This window comes from Aquarana catesbeiana, linkage group LG03 (assembly GCF_042186555.1).
Source record: "Aquarana catesbeiana isolate 2022-GZ linkage group LG03, ASM4218655v1, whole genome shotgun sequence".
Lineage (NCBI taxonomy): Eukaryota > Metazoa > Chordata > Amphibia > Anura > Ranidae > Aquarana > Aquarana catesbeiana.
In genome coordinates, this window is record NC_133326.1 from 662,796,942 (window position 1) to 662,816,245 (window position 19,304).

General features: G+C 41.2%; 1 protein-coding gene across 1 annotated transcript in view; it reads left to right on the top strand.

Annotated features, from left to right (window-relative positions):
- LOC141133429 (complement C3-like) overlaps positions 1-19,304 on the top strand; it is a 731,058-nt gene that overhangs the window by 688,767 nt on the left and 22,987 nt on the right. Inside the window, exons 36-40 of the mRNA XM_073622815.1 lie at positions 5,899-6,004; positions 10,004-10,093; positions 13,958-14,044; positions 14,123-14,206; positions 14,961-15,096. Of these exons, the coding sequence (XP_073478916.1) occupies positions 5,899-6,004; positions 10,004-10,093; positions 13,958-14,044; positions 14,123-14,206; positions 14,961-15,096 (503 nt within the window). The remainder of the gene's footprint in view (positions 1-5,898; positions 6,005-10,003; positions 10,094-13,957; positions 14,045-14,122; positions 14,207-14,960; positions 15,097-19,304) is intronic.

Genomic DNA, 19,304 nt, shown 5'->3' on the forward strand with positions numbered 1-19,304 from the left:
ACTATTCAAATTGATTTGAATTTTGGAAATTTTAATCAATTTGAATACGAATAAACAAAACAAATTCCGAAAATGAATTAAACATATTAAACAAATTTTAACTAAACTAATTTTTGTAAATAACAAATCGAAACAAAACAAAACACATTTTTTTTTGATCTGCACATGTCTAGTGTTTAGCCACTTAGTAGACATGTGCACACTGAAATATTTCGTTTCGGAATTTTGTTTTCGTCTGAAAAATAAATTTATTTAGTTACTCCCGAAATTCGTTTTTATTTATTTCGTTTTTTGTTAAAAATTGCATTCGTCCGAAAATCCAAATTAAGGTCGAATCTGTCATTGAAGGCTTATGGTGTCTGTCGAATGTTCAAAGAAGATTCGACGGAGCAGCTAAACTGTACAATGCCATATAGTTTACCTGCTCCGTCGAATCTTCTTAGAACTTTCAACAGACACCATAAGCCAAAGTACGTGTGTACTTAGTTCTAGCTATTTTACTGCTCCACCTCTTTGGTTACAATCAGCCAATAACATTCATCATCATCATAATTTTTATTTATCTTTTCTCCCCTATGTCGAATCTTTCCTCCCCTATGTCGAATCTTTCCTCCCCTATGTCGAATCTTTTCTCTCTATGTCGAATCTTTTCTCTCTATGTAGAATAATCTTGGACTAATAGAGTTAAGGTTAGGCACATTCGACCACAGGTTTGATGGACACAGATTGTTATTGTCATCATCATGTCGAATCTCCTATCTATATCGAACTGTTGTAGCAACGAAAACGAAAATAAAGCATTTGTTTATGTCGGATCTTTCGTTTTTCGGACTCTGCACTTTCGTTATCGTTTGTTAAAACGATAACGAAAATACCTGAAATTTGGACGAAAATGCATTCGGACGAAAACGAATGCACATGTCTATTAAGAAGTTGCCAGCTATGCTGGCAGAGGAAGGGGTGAATTCTATTGCTCATTTGGGTCTATTTTTTTCAAAATAGCTGTAGAAAAAACCTTCTGGCTAATTGTGAAATATATGATTTTTTTTTTGTGTGATATTCCATGTTTAACTATTAACAGTATGCATGTATTTATGGCACATTATTTTATTTTATTTTATTTGTTTAGTATTGAATATAACAGGTATACAAAGAAAAATGTGTTAAGCTGTCATGCTAAATTTAGTTGAAGCCAGTGCAGCAGTGATATGTGGCTTTTGTCTGGTCAGGGTTTCCCAAGCTGGGTGTTTGATTCCTCCCATCTGCTTCTGGAAGAAGTTTCCAGATTATAGACAGGGAGAGTCAAATGGCCATTATGAATATTTATCATGCTCCAGCCGATCCCTAGAAGGAGGCATCCGAAAGGTGGTTGGGGAGATGATAAATGTTAAGGAGGCCTTTCTAGAGTGTCCTTTCCTCTCCAGGAAGGGTAAAACACCCCCTAGATTGACCCTGTATTGTCGGTCTGCATGGGATTGTTCTTGTCAATGGTAGCCTCTGTACCACTTTGGGGAATACCTGTGTCATTCCCAGTAGCCCCTCCATGGGTGAGGGCTGCAATGTATTAAAAATGCTATATGGTATTAAAAAAAGGACTATTTGCATCTAAAGTAAGCCATCCGATCTTACACTAATAAAGGCATAATTATAAAGAGATTATATATATTTCCAGTCACATGAATAAATGTTATAGCTTTTTTCACCCTATACAAAATACAAAAAAAAAAAAAAAAAAACATTTGGCTGGAATTCTACTTTCTTTGTATGTTAAATGTAAGTATAGTCAATTTTTATAATTTTTTTTATTTTTGGCTACAATTTGGAAAAGTTATGCCTCTCAATGTATATAAAGCCCATTCTTAGGAAACCAAATAGAAAATTTCTGATCTCTTCCTGTACCAACCACAACTCGATTGTTTGGATTTCTCTTAACTAGAACAGTGGTCATCAAGACAAATGGAGGGAAGGAACCTCACCAGCAGGGCCACAGAAAGCAATAAAACAATAAAAAGATTTCTATACATTCTCTACTCTATCCAAAAAATTAAAGCTGAGCTCTGGGCACAAAAAAATAAATGAAAAATATTTCAAATATCCTCATTAAATTGGTTCTAAAGGCTGAAGTTTTTTTTTTCACCTTAACTACATAAAGACCGCCCACCGCAGATATACTGCGGCAGGGCAGCTCTATTGCAAGAAATTATGTACCTGTAGATAGCGGGGGTGTGCATGCTGATTGGCCAGAGGGGGAGCCAATCAGTGGGTCTGGCAGATGCGTTGTCCGCTGGGACCCGATGATCGCTCCCCAGAGAGGCAGAGCTACGATCTGCCTATGTAAACAAGGCAGATCGCCATTCTGACAGGGAAGAACACAGTGATCTTGTTAAGCAGGAACATGGATCTCTGTGTTCTCCCAGTTAGTCCACCCCCCCAAGTTAGAATCACTCCCTAGGGGCAAACTTAACCCTTTAATCGCCCCTGGTGTTAGCCCCTTTCCTTCCAATGTCATTAGTATTACAGTAACAGTCATACAGTAACAGTGCATATATTAGCTGTATATGATCACTGTAATAATAATTTTGTTCCCAAAAAAGTGTCAAAAATGTCAGATTATTCTCCGTAATGTCATAGTCCCACTAAAACTCACTGATCACTGCCATTACTAGTAAAAAAATAAATAAATAAAAATGACCCATAGTTTGAAGACGCTATAACTTTTTGTGCAAACCAATCAATATGCGCTTATTGGGATTTTATTTTACTAAAAACATGTAGCAGAATACATATTGGCCTAAATTGATGAATAAATTAGATTTTTTTTACTTTTTTTATTGGATATATTTTATAGCAGAAAGTAAAAAATATTGTTTTTTTTTTTTTTTAATTTATTTTTTTTGTGATCAAATACCACCAAAACAAAGCTCTATTTATGGGGAAAAAAGGACATATATTTTATTTGGGTACAGAGTCGCGCGACCGCAAAATTTTTAGTTAAATTAACGCAGTGCCGTATTTCAAAATTGCCTGGTCATGAAGGGGGGTAAATCTTCCATATGTGGCCCAATAGAACGAGAGTGCGGTATTCACTACACCCTTCCAGGCTTGTATCGAAGGAGCAAGGTTTTTTTTTTCCATTGTAAGATAATGGCTTTATGAGCATAGTAAACAAAATGCTTATCAAGGTTCCATTGACTAGGCAGACCGACCTAGTCAATGGTATTGTGTAGGTTCTAACCCTTGCGATAAATTGGATGACATCTGTCCAGTAATGTTGAATCAGAGGGCATTGCCAAAACACATGGGAGAAATCAACGGGAGAAAAGGTACATCGGCCGGCCAAGGAAACTTAAAGAGGAACTGCAGTCTGCTCACATAATTTGTAATAAAAACATCTTTGCCATTCTGAAGCTTCCCTCCAAGCACTTTGCATATTATTTTATATATACTGTGATTCTGTACTTTCCAAATATGCTGCAGAAATATCCCTACACTAAGTCTGGCTGCAGCCATTTTAACCATGGGCAGCTGAAGCTGCTGTCTGTTCACTTCCTGGATCTACACAGACACACACACACATATACAGACAAACAGACACACTCAAACTTCTGCTTACCTGCTCATTCTCCTCTGTGAATAAATACACATGGATCTCTTCAGTCTCCTGTTATCTCTGCACTCATCCATCCCCCTCCAGCTCTGCAGCTCTCGTTGGCCCTCCTATGACTCACTCCCCCTCCCTTCCTGGCAAACGCTCACGAGAAAAAAAGCTGCGCGTGTTGTCATAAGCCTAGGCTTTTTACCTAACAAGAAACAGGAAGTGGGCTGTATAAGGTATTTACTGGCAGAAATAAAAATGATTTACTATCCAAAGTTAAAACAACAAGGGCAGAAGATTTAATAGATGGAAAGTTAAAAAAATGACTTAAGAGCCACTTTAATATAGAAATAAAGAACACATCATGCTTACTTCCCTTCAACATTGGAAGATGTTCAGCAGAGAAGAAGATGTCAGCACAGAACTGGTGGAAACAAGTGGAACCCAGGTACACCCATCTACTCTCTGGCAAAATCTGTCCAGAAGTTGTCTTCATGAAAGAATTGTGGCCGAGCTTAAAAACTATGTGCAAGTGTATATTGAAGAACAAATGCTGTTTTGAAGGCAAAGGATGGTCTCACCAAATATTGATTTGATTTGGAATTTCCTTCTGTTCATTGCTTTCCATTATGTTAAATAATAAAAGATAATTGGATTGACACTTCTATTTCTGAAAGCATTTTCAATTTACACCATTTTTTTCACAACTGCCTAAAACGTTTGCACAGTAATATATATATATATATATATATATATATATATGTATATATATATATATATATATATATATATATATATATATATATATATATATACTCTAAAACTGCTCATGCCCCATTGACACACATGGTTGCAGGATAAATGCCGCTCACACCTGTTTAACTTAAGCATTAGTATGTCAGCACTTTATAACACTACAAAGGAAATAGGCCAAGCAACTAGTAATAGATGAATAGATGAAATGGATGTAATAAAGTAATGCAGTTAAACAATACATAAATCAATGAACAAGCAATCAAACAGGTTTAAAGATGCTGTACTGAATAAATGTGCACTGACCTATGAGCTAGCAATACATTTAACATCAGCAATGTTAAACAAACCGCAACTGGTACAAAACAGGGTTAAAGTATCGACATCAACTAATCCAAAAAATAAAGATCTTTGTGTGCACACTGTGCATACAGCCCTGTGGGCGTATGTGTTCCTGCCAAAAGGGTACCCCTGGAGGAGACTGCAAAGTACCTGGTCCCTAATTGTCCGCATTGGCTGGCTTTCAGTGGGGCCTTTCTGTGGGTGATGCACCTGTGGCTGTCCCTTTACAAGTGTGCAACGGATGGCTAGTGGGCTGCTAAACAATGAAGCAGTCTCTATTGCATAAACTGTGTCAGTGTTGAGATAAGTACAGATAGTTCAGCTCACCCCTCCTGATAAGCAGGTATCCAGTCCAGCTCACTGGGCATTCTACTGTCCTCTGAAGTCAGGTCCTCACAGCTCACTGTGGGGGAATGAACAAGGGAGGGACAAACACAGCTAGATAGATAGATAGATAGATAGATAGATAGATAGATAGATAGATAGATAGATACCCTGTTTTCCTGAAAATAAGACCTAGCGTGATTGTCGGAGATGGCTGCAATATAAGCCCTACCCCCCAAATAAGTCCTAGTTAAAGTCCTTGCAGGTCTTATTTTCAGGGTAGGGCTTATTTCAGGGAAACAGGGTAGGGCTTATTTGGGGGGTAGGGCTTATATTGCAGCCATCACCGACAATCACGCTAGGTCTTATTTTCAGGGAAACAGGGTATATATCTCCCTAGATGCCATCAGGCTGGTTATGTGACTTTGCAGGGTCTTCGTCTCTTCTCAGGTGCTGTGACGTACTGAATGATACAGAGCAGTGCAGACACTAGCACACTCAGCAGTACTGTACTGAGAGTGTAAGATGCCATGGTGATGCCTGTTTAGGGGGTGGGTCAGTGACACCCTGCACCAACAGGAAGTGGGTTGAGTGACTTTGGGCATCCATCAACCCATAAGACTAAGGACATTCTGTGATGGAAAAGAGTTACTGTGGGGAACAGTGCTGGAGAGTAGGTGAGCATCGAAGGCAGAGCTGTTTCTTAGTGCACCTTTAAAAAATTACTTGGGCTTTAAGCTGTTAACTTTCATATGCATATTCTAAAGGCATTAAAAAAGAACAACAATACTTACCCATTTATATGCACATTTGGTATATAATAAATGAAATGACAAAATATTATTATCTTGCACCTAACTTGTCCCCTCTATCCCCCTCCCCAGGTCTCCCACACTGAGGAGCAGTGTCTGAAGTTTAACATGCATCAGTTCTTTGAAGTTGGACTCATCCAGCCTGCAACAGTCACATTGTATGATTACTATACACCAGGTAAATATTTGCTACAGCAATATAATGTACCAGTATGAAGGCAGAAAAGCATTATGTCTAGTCTAACGCTGGCTATACATGTAAGTATACAATCATCACACCTTGTCTAATCTTATGCAACACTATTCTAGCTACTTCTCTAAAAATCTGCCTATTATCTTGCCGACTTATACCACAGACAACTCAAGCTGTTCCAACAAATAATCTTTCTGGTGCATCCCTGAACACACTCAAGACTAGTGGCCATCAGAGGGCTAATGTAGGCTTGAAGTACATACATTAATTATACTCACAAGTCTTTTCCTCCAATGCAACAAGAGTTGGCAGTGGCCTACACCTGGCATTTACATTATCTTCAATTGCGACATGCTCCGAGGCTCAAATAAATTGCAAGACGTATGATTTCAACTGTCTTGAAAAAGTAATTGCTTAAACCTCTCATTCAAAATTAGCCACTAGATTTTATGGAACCCTTCGACTAGTGATTGGCTGAACACCCCCCCCCCCCCGGTTTGGTTTGCCACCTGAACTCCCAAACAAGGAAAAAGTTTGGACCCAAAACCCTATTAAAGTCTATGGGACCCGAACACGAAAAATTAAAAGTCTCCATTTTGAAGGCTTATATGCAAGTTATTGGCCATACAAAGGGCATGGGGGCCCAAGTACTGCCCTGGGGGACATGTATCAATTTTTTTTTTGTTAAATATAATTTTTAAAGGAGCAGTGATTTTAATTATGCTTAACCACTTTCACTACCCTCCCATAGTTATGGCATCCACAGATGGGATATCCGATCCTGGGTGGGCGTCATATGGAGTCCTCGGCTTCCCGGTGGTATTTGTCCGCTGGGCACCTGCGATCACTCGTGACAGTATATAGGAACTCCGATCGTCTCCTCCCCAGTCAGTCCCATCCCACCACAGTTAGAATCACTCCCTAGGTAACACATTTAACCCGTTGATCGCCCCCTAGTGTTAACTCCTTCCCTGCCAGTGACATTTATACAGTAATCAGTGCATTTTTATAGCACTGATCAGTGTATAAATGTCAATGGTCCCAAAATAGTGTCAAAAGTGTCTGATCTGTCTACCGCAATGTCACAGTCACGCAGATCGCCACCATTACTAGTAAAAAAAATAATAATAATAAAAATGCCATAAAACAATAACCTATTTTGTAGGCGCTATAACTTTTGCACAAACCATTAAATATACGCTTATTGCGATTTTTTTTTTTTACCAAAAATATGTATAAGAATATATATCGGCCTAAATTGAGGAAAAAAATATTAAAAAAAATTGGGATATTCAATATAGCAAAAAGTTAAAAATATTGTGTTTTCTTTCAAAATTGTCGCTCTTTTTTGTTTATAGCGCAAAAAATAAAATCCGCAGAGGTGATCAAATAACACCAAAAGAAAGCTCTATTTGTGGGGGAAAAAATGATAAAAATTTTATTTAAAGTTTTTTTTTTTTTTTTTTTTTCATCCATTGTTAAAGACGTGGTGAACATCCCACCGAGCACCTTGAAAATTTGGGTTTTCTGTGCCTATGATGCCATGGTACAAACAACATCAACAATTAAATAGATATAGTGAATTTCTTTCTTTTAAGGGATTGTGTAAAGGTCTAATTTCCATAACCGCACAAAGTTTATGGTTAATGTTACAAAACTATGTTTTATTTTCCATTTCTATGTTATATTTTGCATTTGTGGGGAAAACCAGGAAAATAACATAAATCCTGCTAAACTATAACACTTATACTGCAATATTTTTATGACACAGTTCTGTATACCTTGTAACAGTACAATTTGAGACAGCCCGAATCTCAGGGAGACTGGCAGCAACTCTTTGAGGCTACTAAATAGAAGGTGGTGATAGCTGCAGTAAACGTTATATGGAGGGAAGTGAGGATCTGGTAAAGATATCACCGTTACCAGTGGAAATCTTTTTAACCTGTCTGACTGGAGATGCAAGGAGTAGGAATCCATTGCATGGATCGTGGAGTCGCGCATTAACATAAGCTCAACTAGACCTGTAGGGTCAAATGCAGCCACTGTGCCCATCAAAATGCAGCCACTGTGCCCTGCCCATCATATTCAGCCATTGTGCCCATCATATGAAGCCTCTGTGCCCATAAAATGCAGCCACTGTGACCCCCTCTGCCCGCTTGATGTCTGACCGGCACTTACCCCATCTGGTCAGGCAGCGGGAGACAGTGGCGAGCTGTGGGAGATGCAGCGGGTCAGGTGATAGCTCCTGTATCTTTTCCGCTAGGCGTCCAATATGAATTCCTGTGCCTTTAGCTAATCAGGTGACGGGTATTAGACCCTCGCTTCCTGATTGGTGGAGAGGTGTTTCAGTGTTAGAAAAGCAAATATTCATTTGCTTTTCTAACACATCTGGGTGGACTCCGAGCACAATGCTCTGTGTTCTGAGTCCACCTTTTTTGAAGCCTATTAGAGCATATGGCTCTAATCAGGTGCTTAAAAAAAAACACCCCCGCCGCTGTAATTCAGGCGCCCGGCATCCGAAAAGGAACTGGACACCTGAATAGGGGGTGGCTACATCGGCCACGAAAAGATTCATGCAATGTATGAATCTATCCATTCTACATATAGGGGGTGGCATGACAAAGGGGGCGGTGCCCGTGCTCCCTTAATGGATGGGCCATCACTGCTTTGAGGTGTGGGTCGTTATCATTTTGGAATACTGCCCTGCGGCCCAGTCTCCGAATGGAGGGGGTCATGCCTTGCTTCAGTATGTGACAGTACATGTTGGCATTCACGGTTCCCTCAATGAACTGTAGCTCCCCAGTGTCGGCAGCACTCATATAGCCCCAGACCATGACACTCCCACCACCATGCTTGACTGTAGACAAGACACACTTGTCTTTGTACTCCTCACCTGGTTGCTGCCACACATGAGTCACAACATCTGAACCAAATAAGTTTATCTTGGTCTCATCAGACAACAGGACATGGTTCCAGTAATCCATGTCCTTAGTCTGCTTGTCTTCAGCAAACTGATTGCGTTCTTTCTTGTGTATCATCTTTAGAAGAGGCTTCCAATTTTATGCAGTGTACGGCATATGGTCTGAGCACTGACAGGCTGACCTCCCACCCCTTCAACCTCTGCAGCAATGCTGGCAGCACTCATATGTCTATTTCCCAAAGACAACCTCTAGATATGCTGAGCAAGTGCACTCAACTTCTTTGGTCAACCATGTCGAGGCCTGTTCTGAGTGGAACCTGTCCTGTTAAACCTCTGTATGGTCTTGGCCATGTGCTGCCCCTCAGTTTCAGGGTCTTGGCAATCTTCTAGGCCATTGTTATGTAGTGCAACAATTCTTTTTTGTTTCAGATCCTCAGAGAGTCCTTTGCATTGCAGTGCCATGTTGAACTTCCAGTGACCAGTATGAGAGAGTGAGAGTGATAACACCAAATTTAACACACCTGCTCCCCATTCACACCTTAGACCTTGTCACACTAATGAGTCACATGACATCAGGGAGGGAAAATGGCTAATTGGGCCCAATTTGGACATTTTCACTTAGGGGTGTACTTACTTTTGTTGCCAGCGGTTTAGACATTAATGGCTGTGTGTTGAGTTATTTTGAGGGGACAGCAAATTTACACTGTTATACAAGCTGTACACTCACTAATTTATATTGTAGCAAAGTGTCATTTCTTCAGTGTTGTCACATGAAAAGATAGAATAAAATATTAACAAAAATGTGAGGAGTGTACTCACTTTTTTGAGATACTGTACACTGTATATAGCACTGACACTTTTACGGGTCACTTTAACAGTGTACACAGAACCATTAACAATGTTCCCTGTCTGTGATAAAGTTCCAAATCCAAAGGTGTCAGTTCACAATTTCCAGCAAACACTCAGAGGTCTCCTCAAGTTGCATGACCTTCTAATAAAAAAATAAACAGGAGAGCCCTAAGATGTTATAGTAGAATTTAACCTTTTCTTTTTTGTCTTTACAGAAAACCGCTGCACTAAATTCTACCACGTAGAAGAAGGCAGTGCCATGCTTGGCAAGATCTGCCGGGGGGAGGTTTGTCGCTGTGCAGAGGGTAAGGAGTACAAATCTGATATTTAATTCTCATTGTGGAAAACGTTAAACAAATGCAGCTGAATGCATCAAACTAGATGCCATCTATTCACAATAAAACAAATTGTCTTCAGGACAAGATTAAAGGGGAAACCTTTCAATAGGGACACTTGTTCCAGTAACAATTTTCTAAGATGGGATGTCCGTTACTTTAACAGGTTACTTTTCACTTTCTGTTGTGTCCACAGAACAGAAGGTGAACTGAGATCTCCCAAATGGGACACAGAGGGGAAAAAAAAAATGTCAATTAGGGAAACTAATATGTGGGTGTGTTTATTAATTATTGGAAAAGTGAAAACGGTTTGGGGATATCTAAACAGTTTTTGTCCTAATATAAGCAAGTGCTGCAGTGATGAAATAGCAAATGTTACTGTCTACTTGATGAAGGAGCTGGTATGGGCTCCAAAACGCATACTTCCTAAGAATACAATTTGTCTCTTGATGATTGGCTCCTACAACTAGAGGTAGATAAAGCAATTTATGGGCACTTGAGCACAACCTAGATTAAATCAGCTTGCAAACTCTTAGAGGCTCATGGAAAATGTTCACCAACTCCACCGTTATATACTCCACCATGTAGATCATCTCCAATGGAGGCTGAAGCTTGTGGGTGAATAGCTAACCGCTGTTCCCCAAAGGTTACTGACTCCCACATAGCATATGACAGTTACCTTCTCGAATTACACATTCATTAGATGCTGACACTCATTCTGCATCACTTTCTCCGTCCACTATGTGTTATGCCACAGGCGTGGCTTGCTCAAGGGGATTGGAGCCACGGCTTTATAGAGACCTAGAGCATTTACATGTTGCAGAGTTGACATTCTAGGTCTCTTTAAAGCCGGCATTGCATCACCGCGGCTCCTATCCCTCTGAGGAAGCTGCACTTGTGGCATAATGCGTAAGAGACGAGACAGTGATGCAGGATGAGTGTCAGCATTGAGTTTATGTGTAATCCATGGAGGTAACTGCCATTTGCTACGTGGGAGTCAGTAACCTTAAGGAGACAGCTGTAAGCTATTCACCCACAATCTGCAGCCACCATTGGAGATGACCCGGTGGATTATATAATTACATATGCTGTTGTTCTATCGTGCACCAACGTATAGTGTACTTTTAAATTCTGAGTATTTCTTTGATACAACTTTAAAAAAATTTATATTTTTTTTATGGAAAGCACTATGATGGTCGGTGTGCTTTATCTCTGAATATATTATGGTGGAGTTTGTGAATACCACATGCAGATGGAAGTGATCTAGAAAAAAAGTCCATTAAGGAATCCGACCACAGCCACAGATTTACATAGATTTACCCTTAAAGGGACAGGCGCATGAGACCTAATATTCATAGGTCAAATTGGGTGGTGGGCAATCAGATATGGTGTACATATTAGAAGAATGAATTTGGTGACCAGTTTTAGAGAAGTGAACTTTCCAGGTGAAAAATGACACGTGGACTTTTTCTTCCTTTCAACTTTTACATATGCATTTATTTAATGGTGGATTTGTATGAGGACTTACATATTGTTGATAAAATGCACATTTTTTTATAGCATTTGAAGTTTGATTATACACATGGACTCTTTCTGTCGGAAATTCCGCTTGTGTGTACACGGCATTAGTCTTCTACACTGAGCAAAATTATAAAAGCAACACTTTTGTGTTTGCCCCTATTTATCATGAGCTGAACTCAAAGATCTATGACTTTTTCTATGTACACAAAAGGCCTATTTCTCTCAAATATTGTTCACAAATCTGTATAAATCTGTGTTAGTGAGCACTTCTCTTTTGCCAAGATAATCCATCCACCTCACAGGTGTGGCATATCAAGATGCTGATTAGACAGCATGATTATTGCACAGGTGTGCCTTAGGCTGGCCACAATAAACGGCCACTCTAAAATAAGCAGCTTTATGACACAGCACAATACCACAGATGTCGTAAGTTTTGAAGGAGCATGCAATTAGCATGCTGACTGCAGGAATGTCCACCAGAGCTGTTGCCCTAGAATTAAATGTTCATTTCTCTACCATAAGCCATCTCCTAATATGTTTCAGAGAATTTGGCAGTACATCCAACTGGTCTCAGAACCGCAGACCACGTGTAACCACACCAGCCCAGGACCTCCACATCCTTCATTTTCACCTCCAATATCGTCTAAGACCAGACAGCTGCTGCAACAATCGGTTTGCATAACCAAAGAATTTCTGCACAAACTGTCAGAAACTGTCTCAGGGAAGCTCATCTGCATGCTGGTCGTCCTTATCGGGTCTCGACCTGACTGCAATTTGTCGTTGTAACTGTCTTGAGTGGGCAAATGCTCACATTCGATGGTTTCTGGCACTTTGGAGAGGTGTTCTCTTCATGAATGAATTCAGTTTTTTGAGAGAAATAGTGTACATAGAAAAAGTTATAGCTCTTTCAGTTCACCTCATGATAAATAGGGACAAATTCAAAAGTGTTACATTTATAAAGTGTATATAGCAGTATATAACTAGGCAAATATTTATTACGAATGTAAAATGAAATGATGACATTTTGATATGCTTAGCATTAATACAGTTATGTTTTATTTTTTTTTGTTTTTTTTTAAGTCAAGTGTTAGTATATTTGAACTAGTTTATGGCATCTTGTACAGACCACATTTATTGAGTTTTTTCTTTTTTAGCCTAATCTTGGGTTGAACGCTTCTTCTTTAATCTTGTTTATCATCTGTCTTGATGTAGTAAATTACAGATTTTGTAGGCTTTGAAGAAGTAGTTTGGGTTAGTTTTTTATTTGTGCAATTGTTTATGAAAATTAGTTAAATCACATAATAAACCCAAGAACATTGTATTGCAGCTTAGCAGCCCTTAGATGTGGTAACTACATTACATTACATTTTTCAGCACTTTTTTTCCTTTCTCTTTTTGCCTGCTGATATTGCTAGTAACACACTTCCTGTACTAGGGTAACAACACTCACTCACTGTACTCCAGCTATAGAGGAGTAGCAAAATCACCCTAGGACAGGACTCAGTGGTGGCTGGTGCTCAATTTTCCTGGGGGGGGGCAGCCTGTGGCCCCCCAGCCAACCAACCACATAACCCACCCCCGCATAGCACTTGCTCAACCGATCGATCGCCGCTCCCCGTCAATCGATTGCTCTTCTGTCGCCCAGCAGGCCCCCGGCCAGCCCTGCATATGCCCCATCCATTTTGCGGCTCCCCCCCTGCGGTCCCGGCAGTCGCTTCTCCTCCAGGCCAATCAGAAGTTAGGACTCACGGCCAATCGGGTCTTAGGACTCCCGCCCAATCGGGTCTCAGGACCCGGTTTCTAATTGACTGGGAGGAGAATCAGGAAGACAATAGCAAATATTAATTTGCTATTATCACACAACTTGGTGGGTTCAGGGCACAGTGCTCTGCGCCCCAAGCCCACCCTTTTTTGAAGCCAATTAGAGCCTCAGGATCTAAACATATGCTTCTAAAAAAAAAAAAAAAAAATACCCATTGGAATCAATGCATCTGGCACCTTGTATTTAGATTAGGGGGTGGCGCCCCTGCCCCCTAATGGAGTGGCGGCCACTGACGGGACTACAGAATGCATTCCCCTCTCCTCTTCGCCATAACATGGTGGGGGGAGAGGGATATAGTGCCCTGCTGTCCCTAAAGTTAGCTGGCAACAATAATAACTGGTTAGAGTGCAGAAATTTGTAAGAATCAACTTACAACATTTCTGGCAGGATTGAGCATGTCTCTGTGGTACAAGATAAACAGTCTGCCTAGGTGTTCCTGAAACCTTGAACAATATAGCTTACAATAGGCAATTTTTAAATTTTTTTTGCAGCCAACTGTTTTTTGCAGCAACAACTGGAAGATGAGCTTGATGCACAGGATAGATTGGACAGAGCCTGTGGACAAGGAGTGGACTATGGTGAGACACCTTACAAAATGCTCATCCTATGCCATTATCAGCTGCTGATGTTGACAAAATTCTTTTTTTTCTTGACAGTATACAAGGCAAGAATAGATGAAGTTGAACCAAATGACAACTATGACAATTATATGATGACCATAGTCAGGGTCATCAAGCAAGGTAGGTAAACAAGAAAAAAATCACACATGAAGATAATAAAGATAAACATAGGGATTACGTTTAGTTGATAAAATTGGTATTCATTTTGACCTGGGTGATAATGACAGGTGGATAATGTTGGCTGATGATGATGAAGATGGCCATTGGTGATAAATAATAGAGGCTATGGTGAGCAGTAGAAAGAGAAAAGGTGACAGTTGTGATAATGACTTAATAAAACCCAACTGAACTTAACTTTCAGTTTAAATCTGCAACTACATCCTGTGTGTATTAAACCAAAAAGTGTGCAAACCCTTAAAGTTATATTTTTTTTAGAAAGTAGCCAAAGTCTAAATAGAAAATACTGCCTCCACCAACAAGCTGTAGAAAAGGACCTTTGCTCTCTGTGTCGAAGCAGTGGTCTCTTAGCCAAGGTCTGCATGCCCCCTGCAGGGTCAGAGCTAGAGCTCTACAGTCAGCAAAGCTCATGATCTTGTCTGATTGGAGAGTCATAGGTCTGACTTCAGTTTGGGCTGTTCCTGCCCATCTTTTTGTGTCACAGCTCTTCTATTACATTCTCCACAATGTGAAGAGTTGAAACTCTCCATAATAGCTACAACAGGTTGGCAGACCCAGAAACTCCACAAGCTCTAAGAAATTGTTAGTTTTTAGGTGGATTGAACCCTTTAATAGCTTATATAAAAGCATATTATGGTTTTGGTATTTAATTTATAATTTTCTCTTGTTTTCTTTTTTTTCTTTTTTGTGGCAACAGGTACAGATGAGATTGTTGAAGGCAATCAAAGGAATTTTGTTAGTCACGCTAAGTGTCGTAAATCCTTGGATCTAAAAAAAGGACGAGAGTACCTAATCTGGGGTGTTAAGGGAGACCTTTGGAGCCAACCCTTTGGGTAAGTTCCATAGTCCAATCCTGTGTTAAAGCATACTCAGGAAATAACAATTGTTTTTTTTTTCTTAATCATACAGTACATGACATAAGCTCCATTGGGTCTTGACAATGGGACATTTCCCAACAATAAACTGAGGGTTGAGCAACATGGCAAACATGCCAACAAGCCCAAAACAAGGGAATCGGGGTCCTAACTCAAAAAGCAGCTTGAAGCACCTTAACAGGAAAAGATGGCATCAGCAAAGGTCCGAACAGCCACATGGTAAATCTTCACAACCATGCAAACAGAGGGCCAGGTGGCAGCCTTGCAAATCTGAGAAACAGACACCTTGTGCTGAAAAGCTAAAGTGGTACAAACTGAATGAGTCAAGTGTGTCTTAACAGAGAAAAGAGGAGTCCTATCCTTCAGCATGTAAGCCTTAGTAATAACATATCTAGAAAACAGATGGTATAATGAGATGCAGGACAACCATGCCTCCATTTGCATGCTGTGCAAATGGAGAATCCAAAGTTTGGATGGAAGCAGTGGCTGAAAGATAAACTCACACTGCACAGACAATGTAGGGATATCTCTGTGGTGGGGTTTCAAGCAGAACAAAGAGAAAACAGCACAATGTGCTGATTAAGATGGAAGGAGGGAACCACCTTAGGGAAAAAAGAGGCCCAAAGCCTCAAAACCACCATGCATTTTTAAAGAAAGAGAATGGGTTTTTCACAGAATAATGCAGGCGGCTCTGAGATCCGTCTTGCAGATGTATTAGCCATGAGAAAATCCTTCTGTAGCGCTACCCCCACAGGAGTTAATGGTATCTGGGTACCCACTGTTGCACAACCAATCACTTAGCATTTCCTTCATTCGCTCAGACACAGAAAACAGTCCTTGGCTTGTTTTTGTTATTTTATTAGGGGATGATAACTTGAATAGGGAAGGGAATTATGGGATGTCAAACTTGGATAATGTCTAGAACAAGAACAAAAGGGGACAACTTCTTTCCTATTTATGTGAAGATCCTCTTCTTTCTTCCTCCTGCACAAACACGGTTCACTATTTACAGCACCCACTGATCACTCCAGGGAATTAACAGTCTCGTCAATTCAGCAGCAGCCCATTACAGGCTCAGAACATCCAATCCCTGCGTGGAAAAATTTTAGTACATTGTAGAGTGAACAGCATCACCTTTTGCCTTCCTGTAGTAGACACTGAGCCCAGTTCTACCGCTGCAGAAGACTGCCAGCCTGCCTGGCTGCCACCAGTCCACTTGGCTGCTTGTTTCCTTTGGCACTTTGGCACACCACGGTCTTCAAGAGAGCACTGTTATAGCTGAAAGTCTGTCCCTTTGTCTTGTCCCTGCACTGTGCTGATCAACTCACTGTCTCTGCTTGCTCTATCCTGCTGCCTCTCTGGCATGAATCCCTCCAACTGCCTCCTGTGGTGGGATCCTTCAAGCCTAGCTATCCTGAGCTCCAGCCCGAGGTAAAACCCTCCCCTTCAGGGGTCCCTCAAGAGCCACTGACAGCCTCTCCCCAGCAATGCCTCGCCATCTTCCACCCGACTCCTCTGCCTGGCATGGCCCAAATCTATTTATTGGCTTTCTCAACCCCTACTAGACCCATCTTGGGGGATTGGCTGAGGGCCCATAAATATTCAAGGCAGCCCCTCCTAACCTCCACCCACTAGTTCCAGAACATTCTCCAATGTTCTAGAAATGGGGAGACACCAGAGAGTTGCCAGGATGAGTCATCCAGTCCTGGCCTCTAATAAACCTGAACCAGATTCAGTGACTTAGGTTTATCAAAGAGCCAGAAATGCCTTTACCTACTCTCACTACTAGTAACACACACTAGAGGGTGCTACATATCTTATTCATCTTCATCTGAAAGCATCGATGCTATGATGGAGTAAGACAATGACTCAGCAGGTGATACTGGCTGATGGCATGCCTTGTGCATCCTGCGGTTTCTAAGAGAGCAGAGGCTTTCCCCATCATGTCTGCCAGAGAGACTGAAAATTCCCCTCTAGTTAAAAAAGGAGGATTGAGGAGTAGTTGAGGAGATAAAAGGGGGACTTTGAGGTGTGGAAACCAATGTCCAAAGACTCAGGTGCAGATTTTTTAGTGGAATTCTTAATAACCTTACAATATTACAGTAAAATATACACTAAACTTAAAATATAAAAGACGAGGTTTCACCTACGTAAATAGGTACCCAACATGTCAAACCTAAATTTGCATGCATCCTTGAAATGGTGACAATCTTCAGTACCCTGTATTTTCTACAGGCAACTCTTTAAAAAACCACTATAGGTCAACAGTTCGGCATTACACAGGAGGTCTGGTGCTAGAAATATTGCTCTCAATCACGCGTGTGCAGCATTATGTAACACGTGTATCACAATCTACGTTTTCATGTGTAGGTGCCCCCGATGCATAAGTTAACATTTGTAAGTGCGTATATGTGGTTAAATCATTTATCTTTTACTTACTGTATATACTCGAGTATAAGCTGACTTTTTAAGCACATTTTTTTATGCTGAAAAAGCCCCTCTTATACTCAAGTCTCCCGCTGTGTCATGCTGTCTTACGGCGGCTGTTGCCAGGTGTACTGCTCATGCATGAGCGCATCCACAAGAACGTCGGCGGTGCAGCGGCTAGTGGAGTTGGTGTATTTGATGGGTTGACGGCGTGCAGCATAAAGACGTTCTCGTGGATGAGCTCGCGCATGCGCAGTACACCTGGTTGGAGAATTTAACAAGTTGGAACTTTTGACAGAACCCTGCCGACTGCAGTTGGGCACTGATGAGACAGGTGGGCACAGTGAAGCTGAACATGGGCAATGATGAGACAGGTGGGCACAGTGAGGCTGCAGATGAGCACAGTGAGGCTGCAAATGGGCACAGTGAGGCTGCAGATGTCCATTGTTGACCCTCATTTCCACTTACAGTAGCTGCTGCATTTCCCACCCTAGGCTTATACTCGAGTCAATACGTTTTCCCAGTTTTTTGTGGTAAAATTAGGTGCCTCGGCTTATACTCGAGTGTATACGGTAATTTTTTTTTTTAATCAAATCAAAAAGTCCCCTATGTGATGATTTTTTGGTGACAGGGTCTAAAACAGTGTTTTTCAACCTTCTTTCAATCAAGGCGCCCTTTAAAATTATGGACAGTCTCGAGGTACCCCATTCTAAAATGTAATAAACTATTCTAATGGTTTTACATAATACATCAACATCTACACACGTGGGACAGCCAGCGTTAGAGGCGATTTATTCCTCCAAATCCAGTACACTTTTGCACACTGGTACTGACTAGTATTCCAGTGTTTCTCTTCTCCCTCAGTTCTTCTCCATCACTCAGCTAATGTGACCTCAGCACTGACAGAGAAGGGCAGGGGAGGGTCATTGGTTGTTAGGATGCCGGTGGCTAAAAGGTTGTAATGGTGCACAATGAAAACCTGAGGCTTTGTGTAACTAAAAGGCAGGCTTCATCCATCTGCTGGCTTGTATACAATTTTAGGGCAATTTGTAGGCATTTAGCCAAGACACCCCTGAAGAAACCTCAAGGCACCCCAGGATGCCTGGGCATCTTGGTTGAAACGGGCTGGTCTAATAGTCCGTGGAAGTCTCCCCTGTGCTCCACTGAATGTAATGGAGACCGCAGTGCATTAATTCTTTCCCAGCCATGCTGGCCTGGGAAACTGACAGGGAGACCCAGAAGTGACGTCAAACATGTTGCTTCTGGGTCAGCAATAGAAAGGGGAGGAGAGTAGACGTATGTCCGCTCAGCTCCCTCCGCCCTACCCGATGGCATCCACTATGCCGGTCCCAGATGGCCAAGCGAAGCCCAGGATACATGGCTTGTTGGATTTACATGCAATCCCCACCCCCACTGTCAGGTCTGTACGACGTATGGACCAGGCAGTGAAAGGGTTAGAGGCAGGCTTGATCCACCCACTGGCTTGTATACAGTTTTGGGTACATTTTTATGTATTTTGCCAAGGCCCCCCTGAAGAAACCTGAAGGCATCCTGGTTGAAAAAGGCTGTGCTAGACCATGGCCATGACAAACTATTCAAAAGAGCCACAGCCTACCTGCGACATATTGGTCGCAGACTAAATTGCTCTTGCTGGCTACCCCTCTATGCCCAAGACAAGGGCATGGTATCCCAGGCTTGGGGAGGGTTGGCTGGATGTACGTATGATGGGGGTAACTCCA